The following is a 24,175-nucleotide window of genomic DNA, read 5'->3' as shown; positions in this document are numbered from 1 at the left end:
GCACACGGGGTACTCACCTCCAAGGGGAGTTGCCCTTCCTCCATTACAACGTGATAAACAACTGTCTGAACGTCAGCATCCTTTCATGCCCTTGAACACAGCTGGGCGCGGGGGAGAGGGCACAGTGGCACTCCCAGGGGAAAACTTAAGTACTTACTTGGGCAACACAAGAATCTGCACGATGAAGATGCAGAAGAAGATGAGGCAGGCGCAAGTCACGTAGTACTTGAAAGCTGGCAGTGCTGTGGCTCGGTACTGAAGGGAGACAAGGAAACCAGGAGTCAGGTTGCTGTTAGAGAAGGGCTGCCTACGGATGCCAGCCGCCTCCTCGCCCCAACAGGACTCCAGATCGCAGGGGTGAACTGCAGATCGCAGCACCACCACAGAGGCCGTTCATCAGGCCCTAGAGCTTCCTCCCAAGTGAACTGCGAGGGATTCCAGAGTCCACGATTCACGAGTGCGAGTGTCCAGAGGCACTGGATCTCTGCCATAGGAGAGGCACTGGCTGGGAAGCCGGGTGAATGAACAGAGGGGCCACTGAATCGTGCCATTTTCACATACGAGTGTCATACTTCTGAACGGGGCTGAGGAAAGGCAATATGCTGCCATTACATTTAACATTCTGTTTTATTATTTCTCTCAATGCTGCTTCGCAGAAGTGGGGGGTGAGGACGGAAGGGGAGGCCTGGGGCTGGCTCCCGGACACGCCCTTCCTTCCAGTCCAGCACGGTCACCTGGGCACACTGGGCTCTCCCAACATCCAGGGCTGTGGACTGACCAGTGTGGGCTGCCTGGCTGGCTGCCCTGCTGGACCTGTGCAGGCACGTGGGCACTGCAGCATGGATGGGTTGTGGTCTCTGCGCCACGGAGGGGATGTGGCTTCTACTGCACGTGGCCCTCAGCACACGCCCATCTGCAGGGGCTTCGGGCCCTCGCTCACTCATCCTCACAACAGCCTGCATGGCAGGAGCCACTGCTGTCCCCGGTTTGAATGACGGGACTGCTGGGGGATGGTTTGATCACACTGTCGGGAGATCCAGTGTGTGAGGAAGGCAGCACCCTCCTCAGGTGGACTGCATTTAGCTCCCACCCTTGAAGCTACTCTGGTCCGCCAAAGAGGGTTTATAATACAATTAGACAATGACGAGGTCATTGAAACCTTCCGAAAATACGTCAGGTTGCATTATCTTTTACCCAAGTAACAGGGAAAGACAAGCTTGGGGTCTCAGTGTTGAGGCAGGGACTCCGGTGGGCCCCTGATGTCCCTGCCCACTGAGCACTGCTGTATCCTTCCTGAGGGCCTGAGAGCTGGCTGGGGATGGCAGGACAAGAGGGGGACACGTCCCCAGGCACTCTAAATTTTGCCTTAAAGTTGGCATCTGCAAACCTGCACTCCTGGGAATGGAAGCAAAAGCTGTATTTTTAATGATAATTACCTTCTCTTTACTAGGATTTTTTTTTTCTAGTGACTTTTGTGACTGAATAGCCAGGAGAATTTACATGCTGATGAAGAGGTTAAATTAGCATAATTGCTGAAGAATGATTACATCCTATGCATTCAATTACATCCTTATCTTGTGACTTCTTCTGAGCTTTGTACAGAAATATGAGGGGGAATTTCATTTTGGTACCAAGAAGGGAAACGCACTTCCATGGGAAAGGAATAATGAAACAGTTAAACAAGCAGCCATTAGTATGTGTTACCATCACTCCAGGCTAACAAGGTGGTCAGTGAAACCTATTTTATCAAGTATCAATTTGCTACACCTTCTAAATCCTTTACTTAGACATAGAAAACTGATTTTCTTGACTACAAATGCAAAGGAAAGTTTGGGTGTACCTGTAATTTCCAACCCTGACGAATTTTAGAAGGACTTTTGATGCTTGATATTTTCATGTGATATCCATAAAACAATGAATCCGATTTTCTCAACAGAATTTTAGTCACGTGATGCAAAAGCTGCCATTAATCACTTTTGCTCAAACTAAATCTGTAATTATCTGGTTGAATGAATGAGACGCCCTCTAAATCTTGCTCCTTCGCTGGACCCCCACAAAACAAACAGCGAATGACATAAAGTTGACCTACAAGAATGACTGTCCTACTGCATAATCGCTGAAGTCATTTAGCAAGGCCATGCAAAGCTCCGTGTGCAAAAACGAATCATCTGCTTCTTAGTCACGCCTGAAACAGCTCCTTGAAAATCGTAAGGTGAAAACATTTACATGCATCAAAACTTAAAAGTGGGGGTTTCCGAATTTTCCTGAACAGGTGTTCAATGTAGACTCACATTTTTGTCAAAAATATTGAAGCAATTTGTGTAAAGACATTGAGAATTTGTCGGGAAGGATTTTGCTTTCTCTTAAAGCCTTTTCTGAGAAAATGTCACATCAAGGAAGCCAGGCATCAGCTGCTGGCCCTTCTCTTTGCCCCAGATCTCAGAGTGCTGTAGCTGCCATCTACTACCCAGAGTGCCCAGCAGGCCGAGAGGCCACAGAGGGAGGCTTAGTGGCCAGAGATTATGCTACAACAATTTATGCACAAAAGAGGCACAGAAGCCAGAAGGAGTTTTGAGAGAAGCAGCTTAAACACCACATGCAAAAACATGAGCCCCAGCTTACGAAGGAATTCAAAATTACCAATTCAGAAAAATCAATTGATTTTGAGTTAAAAAAAAAAAAACTTACTTCTTTCTCTAGAATTTTGTTATAGAAAAGCAGTGAGATTCTCTGAATGTCTTCAGACTTGAGCCATTGCCTGCAAATGGAAAGAACAGTCATCATGAAACCAAAGCTCCAACCAAACATCTGGAACCACTTTTTATGCAATGATTTGCATTCTTTCTTGATTGTAAATCATCCCAAACTGAATATTTAAAATATATATATATATATAATGCCCACTTGTTGGATATGGAATGCAGAGACTGTTAACAGGAAGTACAGATCTCACATGTGCAGCAGTACTTTGCCCTCCTTACAAGATCCTGTTACAAACCAACTGCCACATCACATTGAAACTTAAGTTGTCCAGATTAAGCAACTAGGGAGATGTCATCAGAAGGATTCAAGTATGTCAATAAATTGATTCCCTGAAGTTGTTCTGAAGTCACACGGGAGCTTCATGGCTCCCTAGTTCTCCTAGAGAACTGCCCCTTTTCTTGCCTTAGAGCAAGTAGCACATCAATCCCAGTATCCAGAATGCCAGAATGCCTGGGGTCCTGGGTGAGGGGATTGTGCCTCTTCCACACTGTTTGAAAATCCTTCCCTTATCCTTATTTAAATATCAAGAAAGGAACAATCATGTTTGAATACAATTTTAATAAGCTGTAAAACCTAAAATAACGAGAATCTGCTGACACAAACAAAAGTATCTGAATACATACATGTATGTTTCTCCAATGCTGAAAAAAAAAAGAATTAAAAGGAATTCTACATTCTTCCACACTGATCAACTTAGGTCTGTTTTAAGAAAGAGCTGTCAATAGAGAAAGAGTGCAAGGAGAAAACCGTTTACTTGAGTGCTGTATAGGATCACAGCCACACAGAGACACCTGCATGCTACTACAAAAGTGGTGCACATGATGCCCGCGCCCAACATGGCCACACACTGGGCCACAAACTAGATGAACACTGTGAACTAAAGTGAAGTGACATAGGAAGATGAATGCAATGCAGGAATGTCAGAGAAATTCAATTCTGTGCAGAAGGAAAAGTACCTGGAAACACTGGCTGGGTCTAGACCTGTATCTACCCACCAAGAACTCATATTAGGACAGTAGAGCAAAAATCATGTTTTACATAAATTTCCAGAAAAGCATTATACCTATTCAAATAATTATCAATTCACTCGACTTCTTACATAATACTTTCTTAGTCCCTTGGTGGTATTTCTGTGGCTGGTCACCTTCTGAGATGTAAGAAAGAGAGAGGGGGAAGGCCATTGAGGACCAGCAGGAAGGGCAGGAGAATGGGCCACCCACGTGCCAGCAGAGGTGCCCCTGCCTTCTGCACGCAGCTGAGGTCTCTAGATGTGGACTCACGGACAACCCAGTCAGGGCCCTGTGCACCCACGAGGCCAGCACAGAGGAGGGGAGTCGCCAGGTCTGCTGGAGCCCCTGGGCCGTCCTCTCACTCCTACGGTCAGACACCACTTGGCTAGCTGGAAGAACCCCAGGCTCAGCTGCACACGGTGCACTTTCCACTGAGGCAGGAAGTCAGCTATGTGTCTACCATTAAGAGTGAGATGGATACGAATCTGGACTTCATGTCACTGCCTGACTCAATGTTATAAACTTCGGGTACCAGGGAAATACCATTTTGGTATTTCTCACCATTGTACCAGATACAGAACTACATCATTGCTCTTTTATATAAGACCAAAGGAGGATGAAAGGTCATCCTCTAGTGTCTAGTATCTAGTGTTGTGCATATTTAAAAAGAACAAATAAAAATAAACTAAAGAAATATTAAAAGGTCCAGAAAATAAATTTTAAGATTAATTTTAATCCTACTCACTTTTGGGTTAAATGTTAATGTTAATCAAATTATGAATAAGATGTGCAGATAACTTGTTAAAAATGTTATTTTCCTTACTGAAAAAGAAAAAATCAAATTTAAAAATGATCCTGGATAGTTGAAGCTTGGAAAACAATGGATGAAGTAGAAATAAAGCCAGCTCTTCATTCCTTAGCAGCCCCAAGCTCCCAGTCTGGGCTTCAGTCACCTGTGTCCTGCAGGTGCTCAGGAAGTGCTCAGGACCAGGACATCCTTTCTAGTGTCCCCAGAGCCCACATCCCACTCCCTAAGCCAGGAGCACTTAGGGACAGACTACATTCCAACCAGCTTATGCTCTGGCCCCCCTTTGCCCACAGGAGTGAAGTTTGGTCTGGGGTTTCTCCCTTGAAGCAAGAAGAGATGGACCTAGTTCTTAACTTGTCCTTAGGATTAAGGAGGGCATGTTCTTCCCACAAATTTCCCTCCTTCCCTCCCTTCCTCCTTTTCTTTCTTTCCTTCCTTCCTCCCCCTTCCCCCTCTCTCTTTCTTCCTTCCTTCCTTCCTTCCTTTCTTTCTCTCCCTTCCTTCCTTTCTTCCTTCCTTCCTTTCTCTCTCTCTCTCTTCCTTCCTTCCTCCATTTCTTTTTTTCTCTCTTCCTTCCTTCCTTTCTCTCTCTCTCTTTCCCTCCCTCTCTCCTCCCTTCCTTCTTTTCCTTCCTTCCTTCTCTCTCTCTCTCTTTCTTTCTTCCTTCCTTCCACCAGGGATTGATCCAGAGCTACTTCACCACAGAGACACATTCCCAGCCCTTGTTATTCTTTATTTTGAGACAGGGTCTCACTAAATTGCTTAGGGTCCTGCTAAGCTGATGAGGTTGACAGTGAACTTGCAATCCTCCTGCTTGAACTTGTGATCCTCCTGCCTGGGTCTCCCAGCCACCCGGATTACAGGTGTGCGCCATGGCACCAGCTCAGATTGAGGTTTCTATGTGAATTCTCTGAAGTAGCCTGAGTTCCCACTACTGACTTGTAAAAAATTCAGAGATTTAACAATGTGCTTTGGTGATCTGAATGTGAAAGATTTCTATTGGCTGATAAGGTCAAATATTATTTCTGAAAATGAGAACTACAGAGAAAGAGAAGAGGAGGGAATAGTGGGGAAGAGGAGGAGAGGAAATGCATATGTGTGTTATTCATGTTCTCTCGACATATTCCCTGGTCCATGGCACAAGGAATTTAACCCTATCCTATCCCTGGGTTACACTATAAGTGATTCTCTATTAGTTTACACTAAGGTGTGTTTTTGTTTTTGTTTTCCTACCTAGATCAGGGCCAAATAAAGAGAATCTAGACAAGATCCTGACTGCAAGGGGTGGGCAGGGGTGCATCCACATCGCATGGACAGTCATTCTGGAATATAAGAATGCAAGTTCTCACCGTCAAGGGACAAGGAAGTAGGAGGCCTCTCTCCGGCTGCTGCGGGTGGGACGCTCCTGTCCCCGCCCACTTCATGTGCTGCAGTCCTGACCTCCAGCCTGGCTATACTGGGAGATGTCCTCTAGGCAATAGTTGAGGTTGAATGAGGCCATTGGACAGGCCTTTCCTGATGGGGTTTGCAGTCTTACAGGACCACCCCTCAGACAGCTTTGGCCCTGCACCCGTGGAGACACGCCCAGGTGAGGCAGGCTTGTGTGCTGTTTGTCTGATGCTGAGCAAACACTGGCATTACTCATCTTTTTATGAATGCTTGATAAATGGATAGGTGAAGAACAATTGCATAGAAGTCACTGGTTCACGTCAACAGCAGCACACCACTGACTGGTACCTCAGGTAGAGAGCCCCAGTCGAATTCTCAAGTGGAAATTAAAAGGTCAGGGGACACCACAACAAAATGAGAGGAGTTAGCAAGTATTCCGTAGTACTGCATAACAAAATGTCATGATGCTGATTAAAGATACATGCATAAGAGCTTCTATGTAGAAAATGTCCCCCTTTTTTTTTTTTTTTTGAGTACTGCATGGACTTGTTCTCTATTTGACTTCTGAAATACATTGGGAAAATCACCACAGAAGCACTTACATCAACCTGAGATGTCACTTTAGAATAAAATGCATGAAAACACAAAGGTGTCAACTAAACATGAATTTGAATACTGAAAGATACAAAGACAGCAGACAATTCAAAAGCAACCTTAACAGAAATAAAGCCAGTAACTGTACTTTCTAAGGACTCCTTTAGTAGGAATGCTCCAAAGGTGGCTACAGACGTGTTTCAGGAGGACAGGAGTTCTGCATGAGCACAGGCTGAGGCTGACTTTAGAGATCAGGTTTTGAATGTTGCTATTATTATTGGCAGTTAAGCTTTGTCAAGATTTCCTTTCTTCTAATGTCCTGTATTAGTCTGGAGGGTCACAGAGTATCAGGTGAATGATGTCCTTCCCCTGCATTAAATGGAAGCAGAAGTTTCCCCAGGTGTAGGACACAGGAAATCATCTGCTTCCTGGTTTGTGACATTCAATATTTTGACTGGTGTGGAGGTGAGGCTGTTTTCACACTGGTCTTGGTGCCAGAGAAAGCAGAGCATCTGTCCAGGCACTGCTGTGTGCCCCCTGGGAGGTGGGAGACTTTGTCTACTGCAGCACAGGAAGACAACAGTCCATGTTCCAGCACTGCATGGACATGCACGCACACACACACACACACACACACCCCTTACATGTGATTCTTTCATAACCCCTATAAATATTCTAAATATTTATATGGAACAATCTAGAACAGACATGGATTTTGCAAAGCCATGTATTAATTGAGGCCCTGTAACTTTATGGTAGTCGTAGAGAATAATTTACACTTTTCAAGAGCTGACTTTCAGGATAAGAATCTAGTAGTTTTCTGTAAAAATGTAACCTTTCTGAGAAGGTTTTTATGTGGACCTACCCCTGTCCACTCTAATTCAATTTTGCAATGATCCATCGAGTGTCTAATGCGTGCCAGAACCATAGAGACTGACCTGCCTCCCGTTCCTCATGGTGCCTCTGTGCCAAGCCACCTCAGGAGAGGCAAAGACGGATGGATGTAATCACTCTTCCCAGGAGGTTGGAACTGACACTTCCTTTAAATTATTTTTTCTCTGCATCTTTTAGATCATTTAAAACTATAGCAGCAATTTTGACTTCACGGGCTGAGTGAATGAGTCTCCCTCCCACTGCTTTCTGTGAATTCCGATTCCAACACTCTCCTGGGATCTAGAACAGTGGGTATCTCAACACTTGCCAATTTTGCAGAGGAACTGATGCATCCTGAATGAACAGTGGCACAGGATACCATCTGAAGGTTTCCCCATATGGAAGCCCTATTAAGCTTTTATAAACATTTCTTGCTGAACACATGAGGCTGTAATATTCTATGATTACCTTTCATGTTGTTTATTAGTAATTGACTTGGCAAATATTTTCTAGGCAGGGATTAATTTTTTTTAAAGATGAAAGAAATACCATTAATAAAAGCTATCAGGAAGGACAACTGAAGTGAAATAATGATTTGTCTCAAAAAGTTTGGTTCTGTCATGATAAATATTGCAGAGCCTACCATGGAACTTTAAAAAAATTACATTATTTTTAAATAATAGGGTTAAAATGAGTTAATTTAAGATAATCAGGTACTCACTTTTGTGCGTTGATTCCATCAATTGCTTGGATCATCCTTTCATTCAATTCTTCTTCAAATCTTTTCTTTTGTGATTTGGTTCTAAATAGAAAAGCAAATTCAGTAAGAGTATTGGTACTAAAGCATATATCAGGTCTATTTTCCTATGATGTCAAAACTTCTGTTTAACTTTGTTAATAAAGTGAAAAAAGAAAAAGGAAAGCAACCTATGAGCATGCTTTTCCCTATCAGTCTAGACCCACTCTTCAGACTCAATGAGTTGACTTGAGTGTTTGGTTCAGGAAGATGTTGGCCTCTCATTCAGAGAGTGAAATGCACAGGCTTTGAAAATCAATGCTGAAGATACATGCATGGCATCTGAGATGAAAGAACTTTTTCCCCTGAGACGAGCTAGCCCCTGACTTGCTACCTTCAAGCTTTGCCTGATGGGAGAGTACACTAGCTCTGGAAACTCCCCTGTTAAAATCTGGTTTGTCTGATAAAATAGGCATTTCTCTCTCAGGTTTTCCTTGGTCAGATTTTCAAGAATCTGCAAAAGTAGTCTTATTTCTGGAATATTGATGCTTCTTTGTATGTATTTCCATGTTCCTCTGTTTTCAAAAGTGCCGCTCACAGAAAACCCACTGACATTTGCAGATTTGGTCTCGGAAACAAATAATTCTTAACCATGAGATGTTTTCTAAATGAATTATGCTACCTAATAATAAGAGCTCCCCAAAGATAAGTTGACAATTCTCACAAGAGTGATGTAAAGGAGAAAAGTGAACTAATACCTATTTTTAAAAGTTAAATATCTACTGCAAAGGTTGGCAGCACAGCCTGACCCTCGCCGGCTGGCTGACCAAGACTGGCCTCTGTCTTGGACAGGTGAAGATTTTGTATGTTTTGATTGGTTAATTATTAAATGAATAGATGTTATAATCTGTAATAAAAATAACACTTTTCTGAGATCAGAATTGCCTCTTGATATAGATAGGAATAGCCTGAGGTGTGCAATGTCAAATTTATCATTTCTCTGTAATTAAGTCTCACAGGATTGTTGTTAATGAGACGATGGGTTTTTCAATCCCAGATCCTGTGTGTGTGGGTCTGTGCCCTCTGCTCCTGCCTGTCTCAAACAGGCAGAGGACAGTCTCATTCAAAACCCAGAATGATACCAAGGGATCTACCCACCGACAAGAGAACCAAATTAAGAGGTTTTAGCATATTAAATTCCAATCCATTTGAACAAGATAAAATTATTTTTAATCCTTTCTTTTCCTTTTTGGTCCTGAGCGTCTTGTATGTGCTCAGCATATGCCCCACCATGGATGCCCAGCCCCTTTGTTCTTTGTTAAAGAGCAAGGAACTTTAAAAATCATAGTACAGCTCACGTATCCTCCTTCAGGGGTCAGGAAACCCAAGCGATGTGAGGTACAACTGTTGGCCCTTGATTTTAATTGATAAGTTCCACAACTAGACTTCAGTCTTTTGACTTCAGTTTGGTGCTGTCTCTTTCATAAAGCCTTGCAAAGTCTAAGAAGAAACCATCGGTACCTTGAGGCTCACAAAAATGTGATGTTCAGGCTTACAAAGGTGTGCCTTTGCTAAACTGCTTAGGACCAGCTTAGATAACGCCCACACAGAGTCCAGCATCACAAATGGGACATAGGACACAGCCAGTAAACACATGTAGCACGCATGATTTGAATTCAGTAATTATCTGCCCAGACTCTTAACGGACATATGGTTTTCTTGTCTATGATCCTGCGACCTCTGCTGTGAAGATGGTAGGGCATCCTAGGGATGGTCGTCTCTTCGTCAGGAGAGCTTGATCCATCAGCCAGGACTCTGCTTCGAAAATTTTCAGCACTGCTGCTTCTCTGTCCTCACACTTCCCTGGCCCCACGGTGGGTCTTCCAACTGCTCTGGACCCCAATCCCTATTTCCAATTTGTTACTATTCTTTCTCTCAAGCTTTCTTCCCAGATTTGTCCCCCAAATACCTGGGCTGTTCTAAGGAGGTACGGAAAAGGCCACATGATACCTGCCCCGGGCCAGGCTGGAGTCTCAGGGAGGTTTATAAGAGCCCATGTCACCAAGCTGGGAAGTGGCAGGAAGCCAGGTGAGCGTGACCAGAGAAGCACTCTCTCCAGGAGGACTGGAGGCCCACAGAAGAAGGAGTGAAGAAGCCCATAGCACCAGCGGGACGCCTGGCGGTGAGGTGTGCAGACTTGAGTCATGGAGCCCGCACGAGCCCTGGCTTCCTGCCCAGCATGTGCCTCTGGGCTCTGCTCAGCACTGGACCTCGCTCTCTCCCCTTCCTCTGTGTGTCTCCACGGCTCAGTGTGGCTGGGAAGAGCTGGTGGTCATCATGCTCCTGGCTGCGCCCATCCCAGAACAGGGGGTTCCCTGAGGCATTTCTCATTGTATCTCAACAAATAGACTCTTACAGCAGAATTGTAGGCAGAGAGACACAGATGCCGTAAAGTGACAGGAAGTCTGTGACATTCTGGGAACAGCAGCTCATACATGTACTAGCGTGTTACTGCCTTAAGGTCTTGCTTTGTCAAGGTATCCTCAGGGGTCCTTAATGTTGCTAAGATTAGCTCTTTAGTACAGTATATGCCACTTAAAAAATAACGCTTCAGAAGTCTAAGAACTCATTATCCTTATGGCATAAGACATGAGGGCCAAAGGTGCTACATCTTAAAGTTAAGACTTCAGTTGCATGAAACAGAAGTTAGAGGTCCTTCCTACACATAAAGCCGCATGGCAGCATTCTGGAAAAGGGGCTCTACTGCCATGCTTTGGCAGGTACCTCTGCATGTGTTCAGTTTCTACTTGGGTACAAGGCTTTTTCTACAAGAAAAAACGTCAAATCTCCCACTGTTCCTTCGTTTTTGCAAACCTAGCAATGCCACCTGTTCTGACCTCTGTGGGAGAGTGAGGTCACCTTAGCTTTGGGTCCTACACCATACAGGCTTAATTCTAGCTTCCTAGGATTAGTTTGGTGAACTCCCAAACAAAATTTATAGTAATGCTGAGCCCGATGGAGAGAGGAACACAGGATCAAAAATGGATAGTGCATGTGAGTCTCATCATGGATGGGGATGGGCACCCGGGGACACTTGTGGGGAATTTTGAGGAGGGCAGACTGCTCCTCACTTTACTGCAGAAAGGATGGATTTACTTCAGCCTTCAGGATTGAACCCAGTAATTGATTGTAAGCAATGTACTCATTTTAAGCCCATCCACTCTTTTACTACATCCTGGTATTAAGAAGAGTCATGTTAAGAAAACAACTTGCGAGTCTAAGGTGACCACAAGGTGCTTTTTTCCTTTTTCTCCCCTAATTCTAATAACAAGACACTAACAATCTTATTTTTAGAAGGTGGAAGCAATTTAATAGGGCTTTTCACAAGTAGCTGCTCTTTTAGAAGAAGGCTTTGAAATGACTACGGCTGATGACAATTATTCTCAGAAAGAAGTAAAAAGCAGGAAGTCTTGGAAAGTTAGTCCAAGATATATTATACCATACCTTAAGGTGCGGTTTTGAAAATTATGCTGACCCATCGGTACATCCTATATTAAAAAAAAAAAGTTTATTAGTTGCCAAGAACATTTTTCAAGATGAATATTGCAACAATAATGATATATATTGTATTTTCTTTTATCATGGCAAGTATCATTTAGGTAATGAATCATTGCCTGTGTGAAGAAAGAGCTCAATTTTAAATATGAATCAAGATTAAAAGCCCTGTTTATATTTGGAGAGTGGTGTCATCTATAAACTCTAGATGTTGGAAGTATCAGGACCATCATCTGATTTTAAAATCTTTACATCCTGATATTTGCAAATTTGATTTTCAGCAATGGTCTGCAGAGAACCATTATTAGGGTTACTCTGAGCCACTTAAAATCATGTGAAAATCAGACAAATTAGAAGGTGCTTTAAAACACAAACATAATTGCAAGATCTACCATGGCACCTTATCTTTGAGCTGAGTTGCTACAAAATGGTACCCTAGGTGAAGTCTGTGGAGTCATGGAACACAGGATGAAAAGAAGGTACCAACAGAAGAGTTCTGGAAGTTCCAGGAAGAGGCATGGAAGGGAGACACTGGTCAAAGTTTGCTGATGGAGAATTCACTGCCCAGTATTAGTTTGAAACATGAGAAAAATAAGATTTGCTTCTAAACATTTGTGGTAGGAAATGTAAATGAAAGTTGGAGCAAGGAATTTTTGAAACTTGTGTTTGCTGCTCTGATTTCCAAGGTTATCTTAGGAATTGTATTTAGACACAAAATGTAAGATTTTTAAAAATAAGTAATTGCACTCCATGTCTTATTACATAAGTTAAAACAATGCATTATTCAACATTGAGTAGATGGATTCTGCAAAGGGGATTAGATAAAAGAAATGAAGGTTGTTCCACCCTGAAATGTATCAGTACTAACTACAGTGGAATCTTTCTGAAAATGAGTAAGAGACACAGCTTCAGGAAAGTGGGTTGGACTCCACGCACTAAGCACAGACTCGGGACTTTCTTAAGATGTCTGTGCTGATTTCTGCTAAGGTGATATAAGCCTTGGCACTGAACCTGTGACAGGTGAGACCAAGACCAGAGAGTTAAGAAAACTGCATTTGTGCAAGAGACCCTGCAGGTTCTGCACAGATTCTTGAAACTGGAAGCTGTTTCCAGCCCAACCTTAAAGCAGGCATTTTCACTAGGATGTCTCTCCAGACCAAAGTCAGTCTGCAGTCATTCCTGTGTTCCCAGTCAGATAGCAAGGGGGACAGTCAATCTAAAGTCAGAGCGCAATAAAGACTAATAAGAAAAAAGCCATCGGAGCAACAAAACACACTCAGACAAGTCAGACCTTTTCCCCAACAGGAATACATGAGAAGCTGCATGGAAAACCACAGGCAAATATTTATAAATTATTCTTATTTCTTAAAAACCAATCAACCCACCAAATAATTGCTGGCATACAATAAGTCTCCATGGAGACTGAGTTATGGGCCCTGAGCACTGATGATAAGTGCAATACCAAGGCAAAATTCTCCAAATCATTGCTACTGCTAGCAGTATAAATTTTCATTGGCAATTGGGTTCTAGGGTCCTTGAGTAATTTTGCTAATAGGTCTGAATGCTGGACGGCCTCAGGTGCCCCAGGCCTCTCTCCTCGGATCACTCTCTTCTTGATGATTCCTTCACTTCCATGGCCTCAAACATCACCTAACATGGCACTCTCAGCTCATCTCCAGCTTGGACCTCTTCTAGGAGTGTGCATGGCAGCCCATGGGCCGAGAGAGCAGCTTTGAGCCATCTCGACGGTGCTGCTCAAACTGCAAGGATATCCTGCCTTCACCTTTGTATTGGGATGCTCCATGTTCTCTGCTTAATGACACAAAAGAGATATTGTCTAAAAAACAGTTCAGTTACAGTTGATTGCTACTATCAGTGGTAAGGAATGTGGGACGGGTCTTGAAGTTGAAGTGCAATGTCACTCTATGTTAGAACCTGAGCAGAGAACTTGGAGGTCACCTCCAGGAGGATTGTAAGCTGGTTTCACTGTTGACCAGAACTATTCTGGCAGGAAATTCCAGGTCTTATGTTAGGGGAACCAGCTTCCCCCCACTCCCCACCACACCTTTGGAGGCAGAAGCGAGCTTACCGTGGTGCTGATCTTGCCGTTCTCAGTGGTCATGCTGTCTCTGTGATGCAGATGTGCAAAGGGTTTGGCTGCCCCCCACGACTCCAAGTACCGGGTCATTCGAACAGAGGCCCTCATCTTGGCTCCGTCCAGGGTGTGGCGAGGCCTGAAGAGGTGCTGGGGACTCCGCCGCTCTCCCTTGGGACAGAAGACAAAGTGTTACACCTGCAGCACCACAGCCCCGTACCTCCTCCTTCCTGCTCCGACTTCTCTTGACCAACCCGGTTCCTCCAGCACTGCCTGTTGACTCTCTTTGGCTTCTGCCCTCAATGCCTTCACTGGGACTGGGGAACAAGCTACTTGAGCAGAGTGACGTTATTTCAGTGAGTAAAAATTTACCGGCAATTTAAAAACACAGATGCAATAGTAGACATTTGCATAAAGTAAATTCTTCAACAGAACTTGCTGATCTGCTTTGGCTTTTTCTTGGTGGTTGTGTTTTTCTGAAGTGGTAGCTGGCTTTGGGGTGTTCCTGGTGCTAAGTCGTCCTGCAGGAACACAGCGTTCTTTGGATGCATCTTTGCATCCCTGTGTCACCCGACAGTTCCTGCTGCATCACCTCATCTACCTCCAGACCAATAGTCAAGCCAGCTGGAAATTTGTCTCCAAAGGAATGCTTTGCTATCATGAATTAAATCCACAAACTTGGTCTTGATTTTGAGATACAGGCTTTCATGGTTCAGCAGTCTTTCTTGCTGAGGTTTCACCATTTGCAGCTGTGTGAGTGGGGGCCTCAGAGCTTCAGAGTCCTATCTATGATTGTGGTGCTGTCACTTGGCAGGGTGCTGAGAAGAGGAGCGGGCGAGGGCTCTGAGCCCCTTGCTTGGCCTAACCTGGTGAGGGGAGCTCCTTCCTGCTCCTGGGGCTGGGCGGCCTTCTGCATGATGGGGATACTTCCAGTGTGCGAGGAAACATGTAGATTCACGTGTGCACGTTCTCACACAAACAGATGTGGAAGATTTGCTGATCTTTAGAAGATTTCTTCCCTCCCTTTTCCTTATGTGTCAATTCCATTTCATCTCATTAGATTTTTGCATCCTTTGAAGGCATGGGTGAAATTCTTTCTCTTTATTCAACTTCCCCGCTCATGGTTCTCCAGGCTAGGCCTGCTGCGAGCCCTTCACGGGAAGCATCGCTGACGTTCACTCTGGCTGACCTGGACCGGGAAACACAGCCACCCAGACCAGCGACCTTCATCCCACCCCACCACACACGGCCCCTGGGGGTTCCCTTAATAAACATCTGAATTTACTATTGCAAAACATCTTTCATCATTAAGCCACTAAATGCATTTGAAGTCATTTTAGAGACAAAGACTAGCAAGGAATTACACTGGCTGACTAAAAACACCTATATTAATAATTTGCCCCGCCTCCCTTTTAATCACAGAAATAAAAGGTTAATCACAGACTCTTCATAATGGTACTGACCTTGGGGTTGATTACGAAGTAGGTTTTCACCAGGTGCTGTTTTAAATATGGGTCCCTAATGTCACCATCTCCCTCCTCCACTTTATAAGCGCCATTCAAGTGCTCCAAGGTGACAGAGGAAATGTGAACTCGTCTGAAATTCCACGTTAAAAGCACAGTCAAGATATGAAAGGGCAAATGTGAACAAGGATGTTCTATCGTCTGTGATTTCAGCAACAATTTCTCTCCAAATGAAGATCAACAGGTTCTGGGGTGACTGACTGAAACTAAAGCCCACACTCCATCCACCACTGTTTAGGGGGACTTCCTAAAGGCCTTGAGCTACTAAGATGGATGCTTCTCTGCACTCACAGAATCCTGCAGGGGAGATGAAGCAAATCATAGCAGAGAAAAAGCGACCATGTTGAGTTTTTGCATGTGAGGTTATCTTTCGAGATGCACGTCACAGGTGTTTAGCAGAAGTGTTGAGTGGTGTAAGTGTGGACTTTCCTTCTCAGAGTTTATGCTCATGCTTCCCAAAGCATGGCCCTTGCATCCAGGTTCTTTTGTTCAATTTCTAACAAAGATGGGTGGGTGCCCAGCTGCTTATTTTGACAGTGCTGCTGTCCCAGGTAGGGTCCAGCACTAGAGAGACACCACATCTGGACTGCATTTTAATACACTGTTAACACAGTCTCTATTCATAAATACACACATATCTAAGGGTCATTGTTAGGCATCTGATACCCACAGCCCTTGCTGTTGACCAATCTGGACTTGAGAGTTTGCATTTTTGTTTCTTTGTTTCTTTGTTGGGCATGGAACCCAGGGTCTTGCTGGTGCTAGGCAGGGTTCCACCACTGAGCCACATCCTCAGTCTGAGATTCCTGTTTATCTGATTATTATAAGATGCCACTGGACCTGAGTTATGTGACACCAATGTAGCAAGAGAAGTCATCAAAGACCCGCAGTTACTAGCCTGTTGACCTGTCACCTCTAATTCTGCTGCCAACTTGAAGACAGAAATCCAAGGTTTGTCCTTACCCAGGGACCCCTCCAGCTTCCATGTGGTTGGCCAGGGTGACGTCGTGTGACCACACGTCATACTGCCACTTCTGCAGACCGATCACACCGCACAGGACGTTCCCTGAATGCACTCCCACGCGCATGTTGATATCAACTCCGGTAGCATCTCTCACTTTCCTAAAGAGGAGGGAAGTGATATCACAGTTCAATAACATCCTCTTCTGCCTTCACTCTTGGCCAATTTCCCTGACATTTTATTATTCCGAATTTTTTAGGCTGTCAGAAAAGCTGCCATGAATTCTTCCCGTGGCAGAAGATCACTGCTCTGAGCCAAGAGGAAGGGCTTTTCTTCTCAGCCACTCCCGGATTAGACCCACAGCTCCAATCTCTGGCTGGTAAAGCCAGATCAGGCCAGATTTTGGTGATGACCCAGCTTTTGGGCTGTAGTTGTACTTTGTCAAATAACACGCATCAAACTCCTGGCTACCCCGCGCTGCCCCCTGCTGTCCTCTGACAATGCCTTGTAGCCTCTGGGGTGGTCTCAGACTCCATTTGCCAGTCTAGTGCTCCCTGTGGTGCCTGCCCCCAGTGAATACTCAGCTAATCAGAGAACTGAATACAGTTTGAGAGTTTGGTAATGACATTAGCTTGAATAAAGAATTTTAAAAAAAATCATGAGATTAAAGCTTTTCAATTGTGCACATTCTTTAATGAAGAACAGAAGAAAGGCTTTTTAAAAAGTTGTAATAATGCATAGCGTATCCCGCAAAGGAAATTAATTCAAAAACTTGTTTAAACATATTTTAGGGCTGTGTTACTAACTCATTAACAGAGACAAGGGGAGAACTTCAATAGGGAAAATGGAAATGCCGGGTAAGGGTCGTTCATTTCTTTTAGCCAAATCCATTTTGTATAGGGAAAGGGAGTCTGCAGTGACTACTCTTCCCTTCTCACTTCTATTTCCCTCCCGTTCCTGATCTGCCCAGTGGTTACCCGTGGTAATCTACTACTGAGCTAATGGATCAGGATGCACATGCTGGTCTCTTCTCCCCCAGGGAGATCGTGGCCTCTGGGGTTGAAGCCGGGGCTCCGTTCCCCTTCCCTGGATGTCACTAAGTGACATTTTAGTCACTTCCACATGGTAGCCAGCATACCCAGGGGCAAGCCCAGTGACAACTGGCCTTCTTAATTTCCACTTGGCCCTACCTGCTCTAACCTGCAGACAAGGAGCTAGAACATCAAGCATCAAGCACATATTTTCAACCCTTTTTAGATTAAAAAAAAAAAAAAAAAAACCTGTGGAGGATAAGAAAAGAATATCTTGACTGAGATAGATGATCCAAAAATCCAAATAAAATGTCCATAAATTATGCAACCAGCAAACAAAAGGTTTTCTCATTTAAGAATAGCATCTACAAAGGGCATTACTAAAGAAAGATGATGGTATTACCAACAAAAATCGTCTTTCACCTTGTGTTTACCCTGTATCTGTCAATGGTACTGATACTATTATCCCAAGTAAATCTTCTCTATATAAATACAGTAAAAAAAAAAAAAAAAAAAAACTAGAGATAACGCAGAAAACAGATGGGAATTGAAACTATATTCATAGAGCTCAGCATTGTTGACCAAATGAAGTAATTCTGGATTGGATTTTTATATTAATTGCTGTCTCATGGTAAAAACCATTTTTCCTTTACAGTGTATGTGATCATATTATTCATCAGAAATTGGAGAGATGCCACAGCACAGATTTTCCCTTAGGATCAAAGAAAATAATCAGATTTTTTAAAAGTCACCTTTGAAACAAACCAGTATCTTTCCATAAATTTCTAATTCAGTTTCAATAAGGCTAATAATAACAATAGCAAACATTTATAGAAGTTTACTTTGGACTGCACTACTCACATACCAATAAATGGGTAACTGCATATTTATATTTAAATATATGGTTAAATGTCAAAAAACTAAAAACTTCCTCAGCAGGACACTTACTTTATGGCTTCACACATATCCAGCCCCATTTTCACGCAGTTCTTGGCATGGTTAGGGAGGGAGATGGGAAGTCCAGACACACAGTAATAGCAATCTCCGAGAATTTTAATCCTCATGCATTCATTCTCCTGCAAGAAGAAATCACAGAATCCATTTGCATCATAAGCTGCTGTGGTGATTCAGTCACCCATGCCATCAAGCCTTGTTCTACTGGCACAGCCCCAAAAGATGGGGCAGGTGGGAATGGAAATGAGAACTTGGGTCTCCCATTACTGACCAGCAAGAATGACCAACTCTGACCCCGTGCCCATTTGGAAATCAGGACAACCAAGGGAAGGTGAAGAAAAGGGAGAACAGAGAAAACATCACACTTATAAGAAGCAGAGGAGGAAAGAGCAGATCTTTCTCTTGAGTCTAAACATCTCCAAACACGGATTGGGAAACACAGCATCTGCTGCAGAGGAGCTTTCAGAGTAGAAGGAGATGGCAGAGCTTGACTGGACTTAGAATCTTATGTCCTTCCCTGCTAGGCTGCGGTTTCTTCATTTATTTTATACCTGAAGCTGACTTTTACCTGCAGACACGAGCGAGCGTCTGATAAACATCTTGATAGCCTAACAAGCCCTCTCTTCAACCTTGCCAAGTAATTTAAAATTTAATTCTGATTTTATATTAAAATGTTTTAATATAAAGTTTGTCCAACTCATTTTTTTTGAGACTGGGTTGTATTTATATTAAAATACTTAGACTAACTACACTCACATATGCATCAATTTTTTTTTTCAGTGCTGGGGATTGAACCCAGGGCCTTGTGCTTGTGAGGCAAGCACTCTACGAACTGAGATTTATCCCCAGTCCTGGATCTTATATCCCATCCAATCCTAACCTTTTCAATCAGCATAGAGACTCTTCAGTAAAATAAAACAAAAACAAAGATGTTCCAAAGACAAAATTTTTCCTTTAATGCTAACACAGGTTTGTGTATAAACTAAACAATTTCAAATATATCAGAAACATGATATCTTTTTCCTCTTGAGCACGAGTTAGATTTGACATATTTCTTTCCCTAATATTTGAAGATTTGACATATTTCTTTCCCTAATAGCTCACAAGCTGTGACATATTTTTCTTCTTATTTATAGCACTATCAATTGCAATAAAAATATCATAAATAAGAAAAAGGCAAACAATTACTTATTAGCCAGGCTCTTGTTCCGCACTTCCTAAATAGACATCCGGAGTCTACAAAGCTGGCTTACAGTGATGTGCTTCACACAGGATTTGCTCAGTGGACTGGGCTACTGTTTGCCCAGACATTACGTTCATGTTTTCCAACTGTGAGCCATGAACTGGTGTCCAGAGTGTGCTGCCATTTTGAATGACACTGGATGGACCATGTCAACCCAGGCTCTACTCAGATGTTGCCTGGACATTCCTCTGTTCCTTTGGTTAGAGGAAGTCACACAGAGTATCTCTGTTCAGCATGATCAGTGGTGTCCTCCCAAATTCATAAGCTGACTTATGATTCAATACTTGAATCTAATCTTATGTGACAATAGAATTCTTTTAAATTTTTTTTTGTTTTAATTAGTTGTACATGGCAGTAGAATGCATTTTGATAAATCATACATAAATGGAGTGTAATTTCTCATTTTTCTGACTGTACATGTTGCAGGATCCCATCAGTCATGCAGTCATACATGCACATGAGATACTCCACTGTCCTTCCTACCCCCATACCCCTTCCCCTCCCTGCACTGCCCTCTCCCTAATCTAGAGTAACTCTGTTCTTCCCTAGCCCCACTTCTTGCAATTAATTCATAAAATTAGTTCAGATGAAGTCATATTGGAGTAGGGTGTGTCCCTTTCCAATATGACTGTTGTCTCTATACAAAGGGAAAATGTGGACACTGAGACTCCCAGAAAGCAGAGAGTGTTATGTGGAGAGTGGTGTCTGCTGCCACCAGCCACAGTTGGGCTGATGCCTCCTGCCATGACCAGGTAGGTATTCCAACAAGGACGTTTTGTTAATGAAAACCTATAGGTCATTGTTTAAGTTTCAGCAATTCTCTTTCCATAAATGACCACCTGTGAAACTCAGCTCCTTCTTGTGTTGGTGGAGGAGGCAAGCAGATCTAGCCTCTCACTGATTTTTTAAAAATCCCCAGTGAGAGCTGCCAGGCAGCTGAAGGTGACAAACTTGGGGAGCTGCACCCAAAAGTGATCACGCCAACATCTGCAGGCCAGATTTCTTCCTAAGACACTTGGCTGGAACGCCCGGTATTGTTAAAAAGTGAGCTCAATCACACAGCGAATTAAATTTAGGACCATCCCTTCCACATGTGAGTAACCAAATTAATAAGTATAATCAACTACTTTTTGAGAACATTTCATAGAATTAGGCTGACCGGAAATGTTTTATGGGAAGGAAAGAGCGGCAAGTCCCACCAGCAACCCTCCAAGTTCCAACAAGTAAGGTCCAGTGTGGTTTCGGAGGACCTTCCATCATTTCCTCTGTGCAAGTTCTGACTCCTGAGCAAAGGCCAGGCCAGCCCTGAGCTTGCACGTCTGCACAAGTGGCACACAAGCCCAGATGAAAATGAGACAGTAGTAAGTGCAGGGCTTGCAGAAGGTATGTGTCCTGTTCTAAGTGGTCTTGCAGAGTCCCCTTAACATCATGGGCACAGGATAGCTAAGGTGGATGAGCTAGAGGGACCTCAGCAGGTCCCAAACGTGGAAATGCCCACAGGAGTGTCTCCCAACAGCACGAGGCTGAGAACGGCAAGTGGGATCTCCTCGCGCTGAATGGATTTATCACATGTGCGCTGACTTACATACTAGCGGAAGTCCCCAAAATCCACAAAGGGTGATCATCAGACGTTATGACATTTCTCATTCTGGTTACAGGCTTGAGACTCATCAAGGTTCCACGGCAAATAAAACCAGATAATTTTACAAAAAATGCTCCCGAAGGGTGTTTTTATGGAAAAAGTAGGTGGATGGGGGAAGGCAGAGAAGGGAGGCAGGTTTCCCTGGCTGGCAGCAGAGGGGAGATCACACGCTCACCTTGGCGATCTGGTCGAACTTCCCGAAGAGCTCATTCAGCATGTGCACCAGCTCCCCCGGGGAGCAGTCGCTGGCCAGCCGCGTGAAGCCCACGATGTCAGCGTACAAGATGCTGCGGGAACACAGGGGGGGCCGGACTTAAAGTGTGGCATTTGCTAAGACAACCATGACAGGCTTTTCATTATGTGAGTATGATGACTTTTATACTTCGTATTTTCTAGGAGAGGCAGTGTGCAAACCTTTGTTAAACTGCCACGTAAGTTCTTTATTAGTGTCAAGTTTTTGTAGCTAAAATGAAGAGTTACTGGGCAGGGAAGTCCCGCCTCACCCATGCTCTGTGCTGGCCTCTCTCTCGGGTCTCTGGTCACCTTTCTGCTCTGTTTATGTGCTGCATCCTAACTTCCATCACATTTGTGAAACTCTGGTGACAAATTGAGCATGTCATTACTTGAATTGTTACACGGTGTGTATTATAAAATGCCCAAGGTGGAAGCAAAAAACCCAATCCTGTTTGTACTGATTCAAAGGAAAAAGTGGAATAATGTTTGTTTGTTTATTTATTTTTGATACTGGGGATGGAACCCAGTGGATTTCACCACTGAGCTGAATCCCTAGGCCTTTTTATTTTTTGTTTTGTGACAGGGTCTTGCTAAATTTCTTAGGGCCTTGCTAAGTTGCTGAGGCTGGCTTTGAACTTGTGATCCTCCTGCCTCAGTCTCTTGAGTCACTGGGATCACAGGCATGCACCACCAGACCCAGCAATAATCTTTTTAAAAAAGAGTACTTAACAAGTGATCCTGGAGTATGCACCACCTGCCAGGATGAAGCAGACAGGGGGTCCCTTCCTAATCTCGGACTTCAGCTGCCTTGGTGCGTTTGATGAGCAAAGGCATCGATGAATGTCTAACGACCCTCTGACAAGCTTCATAAGGAACACAACAGAGCTGGAAAAGAAGGCGGGTGCGAGGACTACCTGTTGAGGTGTCCAGGGTCGTCCCTGTGGGAACGGCTGCACTGTGCCTTCCGGGAGGTGCAGATGGCAGAGGCTGCTGTGCGATTGTCCCGACTGTGCATGAGCTTGAACAGGGACACACAGCACCCAGTGTGCATGACTGCCTTTTCTACACAGCAGTCATTTTCTGATTTTCAGAAAGTTCTTATAAAGAAACCTAATTCCTCCTGGTGCTTGGACATTTAGATTGAATATGCTTTGGCTCAAGATGCACCATGAAACAAAAATAATGAGCATTTCATAGTCATTGTGTAAACCTTATGAAACACAGCAAGACACAGAAAAGAACAGTCTTGGGCAAGTGGAGAAACTGGAACCCTTGTGCTGCTCTGGCATAAAGACAATGCCCCCGCAGAAAATGCCACGCTCCCTCCTCCAAGCACTAGACAGAATCGCAGGTGCTTCTGTGATCCAGCCCCTGGGTGCACATCCCGAAGCTCTGGAATCAGGGGCTCGAACAGACATGAACACAAACCTTCACTGCTGCTCTGTTCACAGCAGCTAAGAAAGAAAGCACACAAACACGCCTCAAGAGATGAGGGGATGGACAAAACATGGTGTATACGGAAAACAGGGAGTCAGCTGGTAAAGGGAGCCGAGGTCCGGCCCGTGTGGCAGCATTCCAAGGTCTCGTGCTAAGTGAGAAAAGCGGGCACCAAGGACAAACGCTGCAGGCCTCCTCCTGAGTGAGGGCCCAGAGTAGCCAGACCACTGAGAGCACGGAGAACAGGGCTGCCAGGGCCGAAGGAGGGCCCTGTGGTGCTGCTGCTGAACAGGGACAGGGGTTCAGTGTGGAGTGAAGAAACTGTCCTGGGGTAGATGGTGGAGATTATTGCAGAACGTTATGAAAGTGCTTATGGTTAATATTGTAAATGTTGTGCATATTTTACCACAACAAAAACAAAACAAAAAAATAATACAGCACCAAGCAGCAGAGCCCCTGCCAGATCAGGGAAGGATCTCTTCTTCTTGAGCTCAGCATGGTCCATGGCTTCACCTTGCATAGTGGTTAATTGAATTGTCAACTTGATGGGATTAAGAGCTGCCATGATTAAGAGTCCTCTGAGTGTGTCTAGGAATGATTGGCACGTGGGAGAGCGAACTGAAGTGGAGCCCCTCCCTAAGTATGGGCAGCACCGCCCAATAGGATGGAATAGAAGCAGAGGCAGATGCAAGCTCAGCTCTTCTTTTTTTTTTTTTATTGTAAAAACAAATGGGATACATGTTGTTTCTCTGTTATACATGGAGTAAAGGCTTACCATTTGTGTAATCATAAATTTACATACGGCAATGTTGGTTGATTCATTCTGTTATTTTTTCCCTTCCCCCACCCCTCCCACACCTCGTTTCCCTTTATACAGTCCTTCCTTCCTCCATTCTTGCCCCCCTCCCTACCCTAAAACTAACCCCTCCCCCACCCCATTATGTGTCATCATCCACTTATCAGCGAGATCATTCTTCCTTTGGTATTTGAGATTGGCTTATCTCACTTAGTACGATACTCTCCAATTTCATCCATTTGCCTGCAAATGCCATAATTTTATCATTCTTTATGGCTCAGTAATATTCCATTGTATATATATGCCACAGTTTCTTTATCCATTCATCAACTGAAGGGCATCTAGGTTGGTTCCACAATTTAGCTATGGTGAATTGAGCAGCAATGAACATTGATGTGGCTGTATCTCTGTAGTATGCTGACTTTAAGTCCTTTGGGTATAGGCCAAGGAGTGGGATTGCTGGGTCAAATGGTGGGTCTATTCCAAGTTTTCTAAGGAATCTCCATACTGCTTTCCAGAGTGACTGCACTA

General features: G+C 44.0%; 1 protein-coding gene across 2 annotated transcripts in view; it reads right to left on the bottom strand.

The window, feature by feature from the left end:
* The window catches only part of Adcy2 (adenylate cyclase 2), a 373,487-nt gene that overhangs the window by 81,855 nt on the left and 267,457 nt on the right, over positions 1-24,175 (bottom strand). For both annotated transcript variants that reach the window (XR_007109132.1, XM_047555883.1), the window contains exons 6-14: positions 21,353-21,464; positions 18,287-18,414; positions 16,310-16,468; positions 15,287-15,419; positions 13,818-13,994; positions 11,678-11,721; positions 8,159-8,239; positions 2,689-2,758; positions 158-255 (exon numbers count right to left, since the gene is read on the bottom strand). Coding sequence is in view for 1 of the 2 variants with exons in the window: in XM_047555883.1 (XP_047411839.1) it covers positions 158-255; positions 2,689-2,758; positions 8,159-8,239; positions 11,678-11,721; positions 13,818-13,994; positions 15,287-15,419; positions 16,310-16,468; positions 18,287-18,414; positions 21,353-21,464 (1,002 nt within the window). In the remaining variant the exon portion in view is untranslated. The remainder of the gene's footprint in view (positions 1-157; positions 256-2,688; positions 2,759-8,158; positions 8,240-11,677; positions 11,722-13,817; positions 13,995-15,286; positions 15,420-16,309; positions 16,469-18,286; positions 18,415-21,352; positions 21,465-24,175) is intronic.

This window comes from Sciurus carolinensis, chromosome 6, assembly GCF_902686445.1.
Source record: "Sciurus carolinensis chromosome 6, mSciCar1.2, whole genome shotgun sequence".
Lineage (NCBI taxonomy): Eukaryota > Metazoa > Chordata > Mammalia > Rodentia > Sciuridae > Sciurus > Sciurus carolinensis.
Note: the sequence above shows the minus strand (reverse complement) of the source record. Positions and strands in the feature narration are given on the sequence as shown.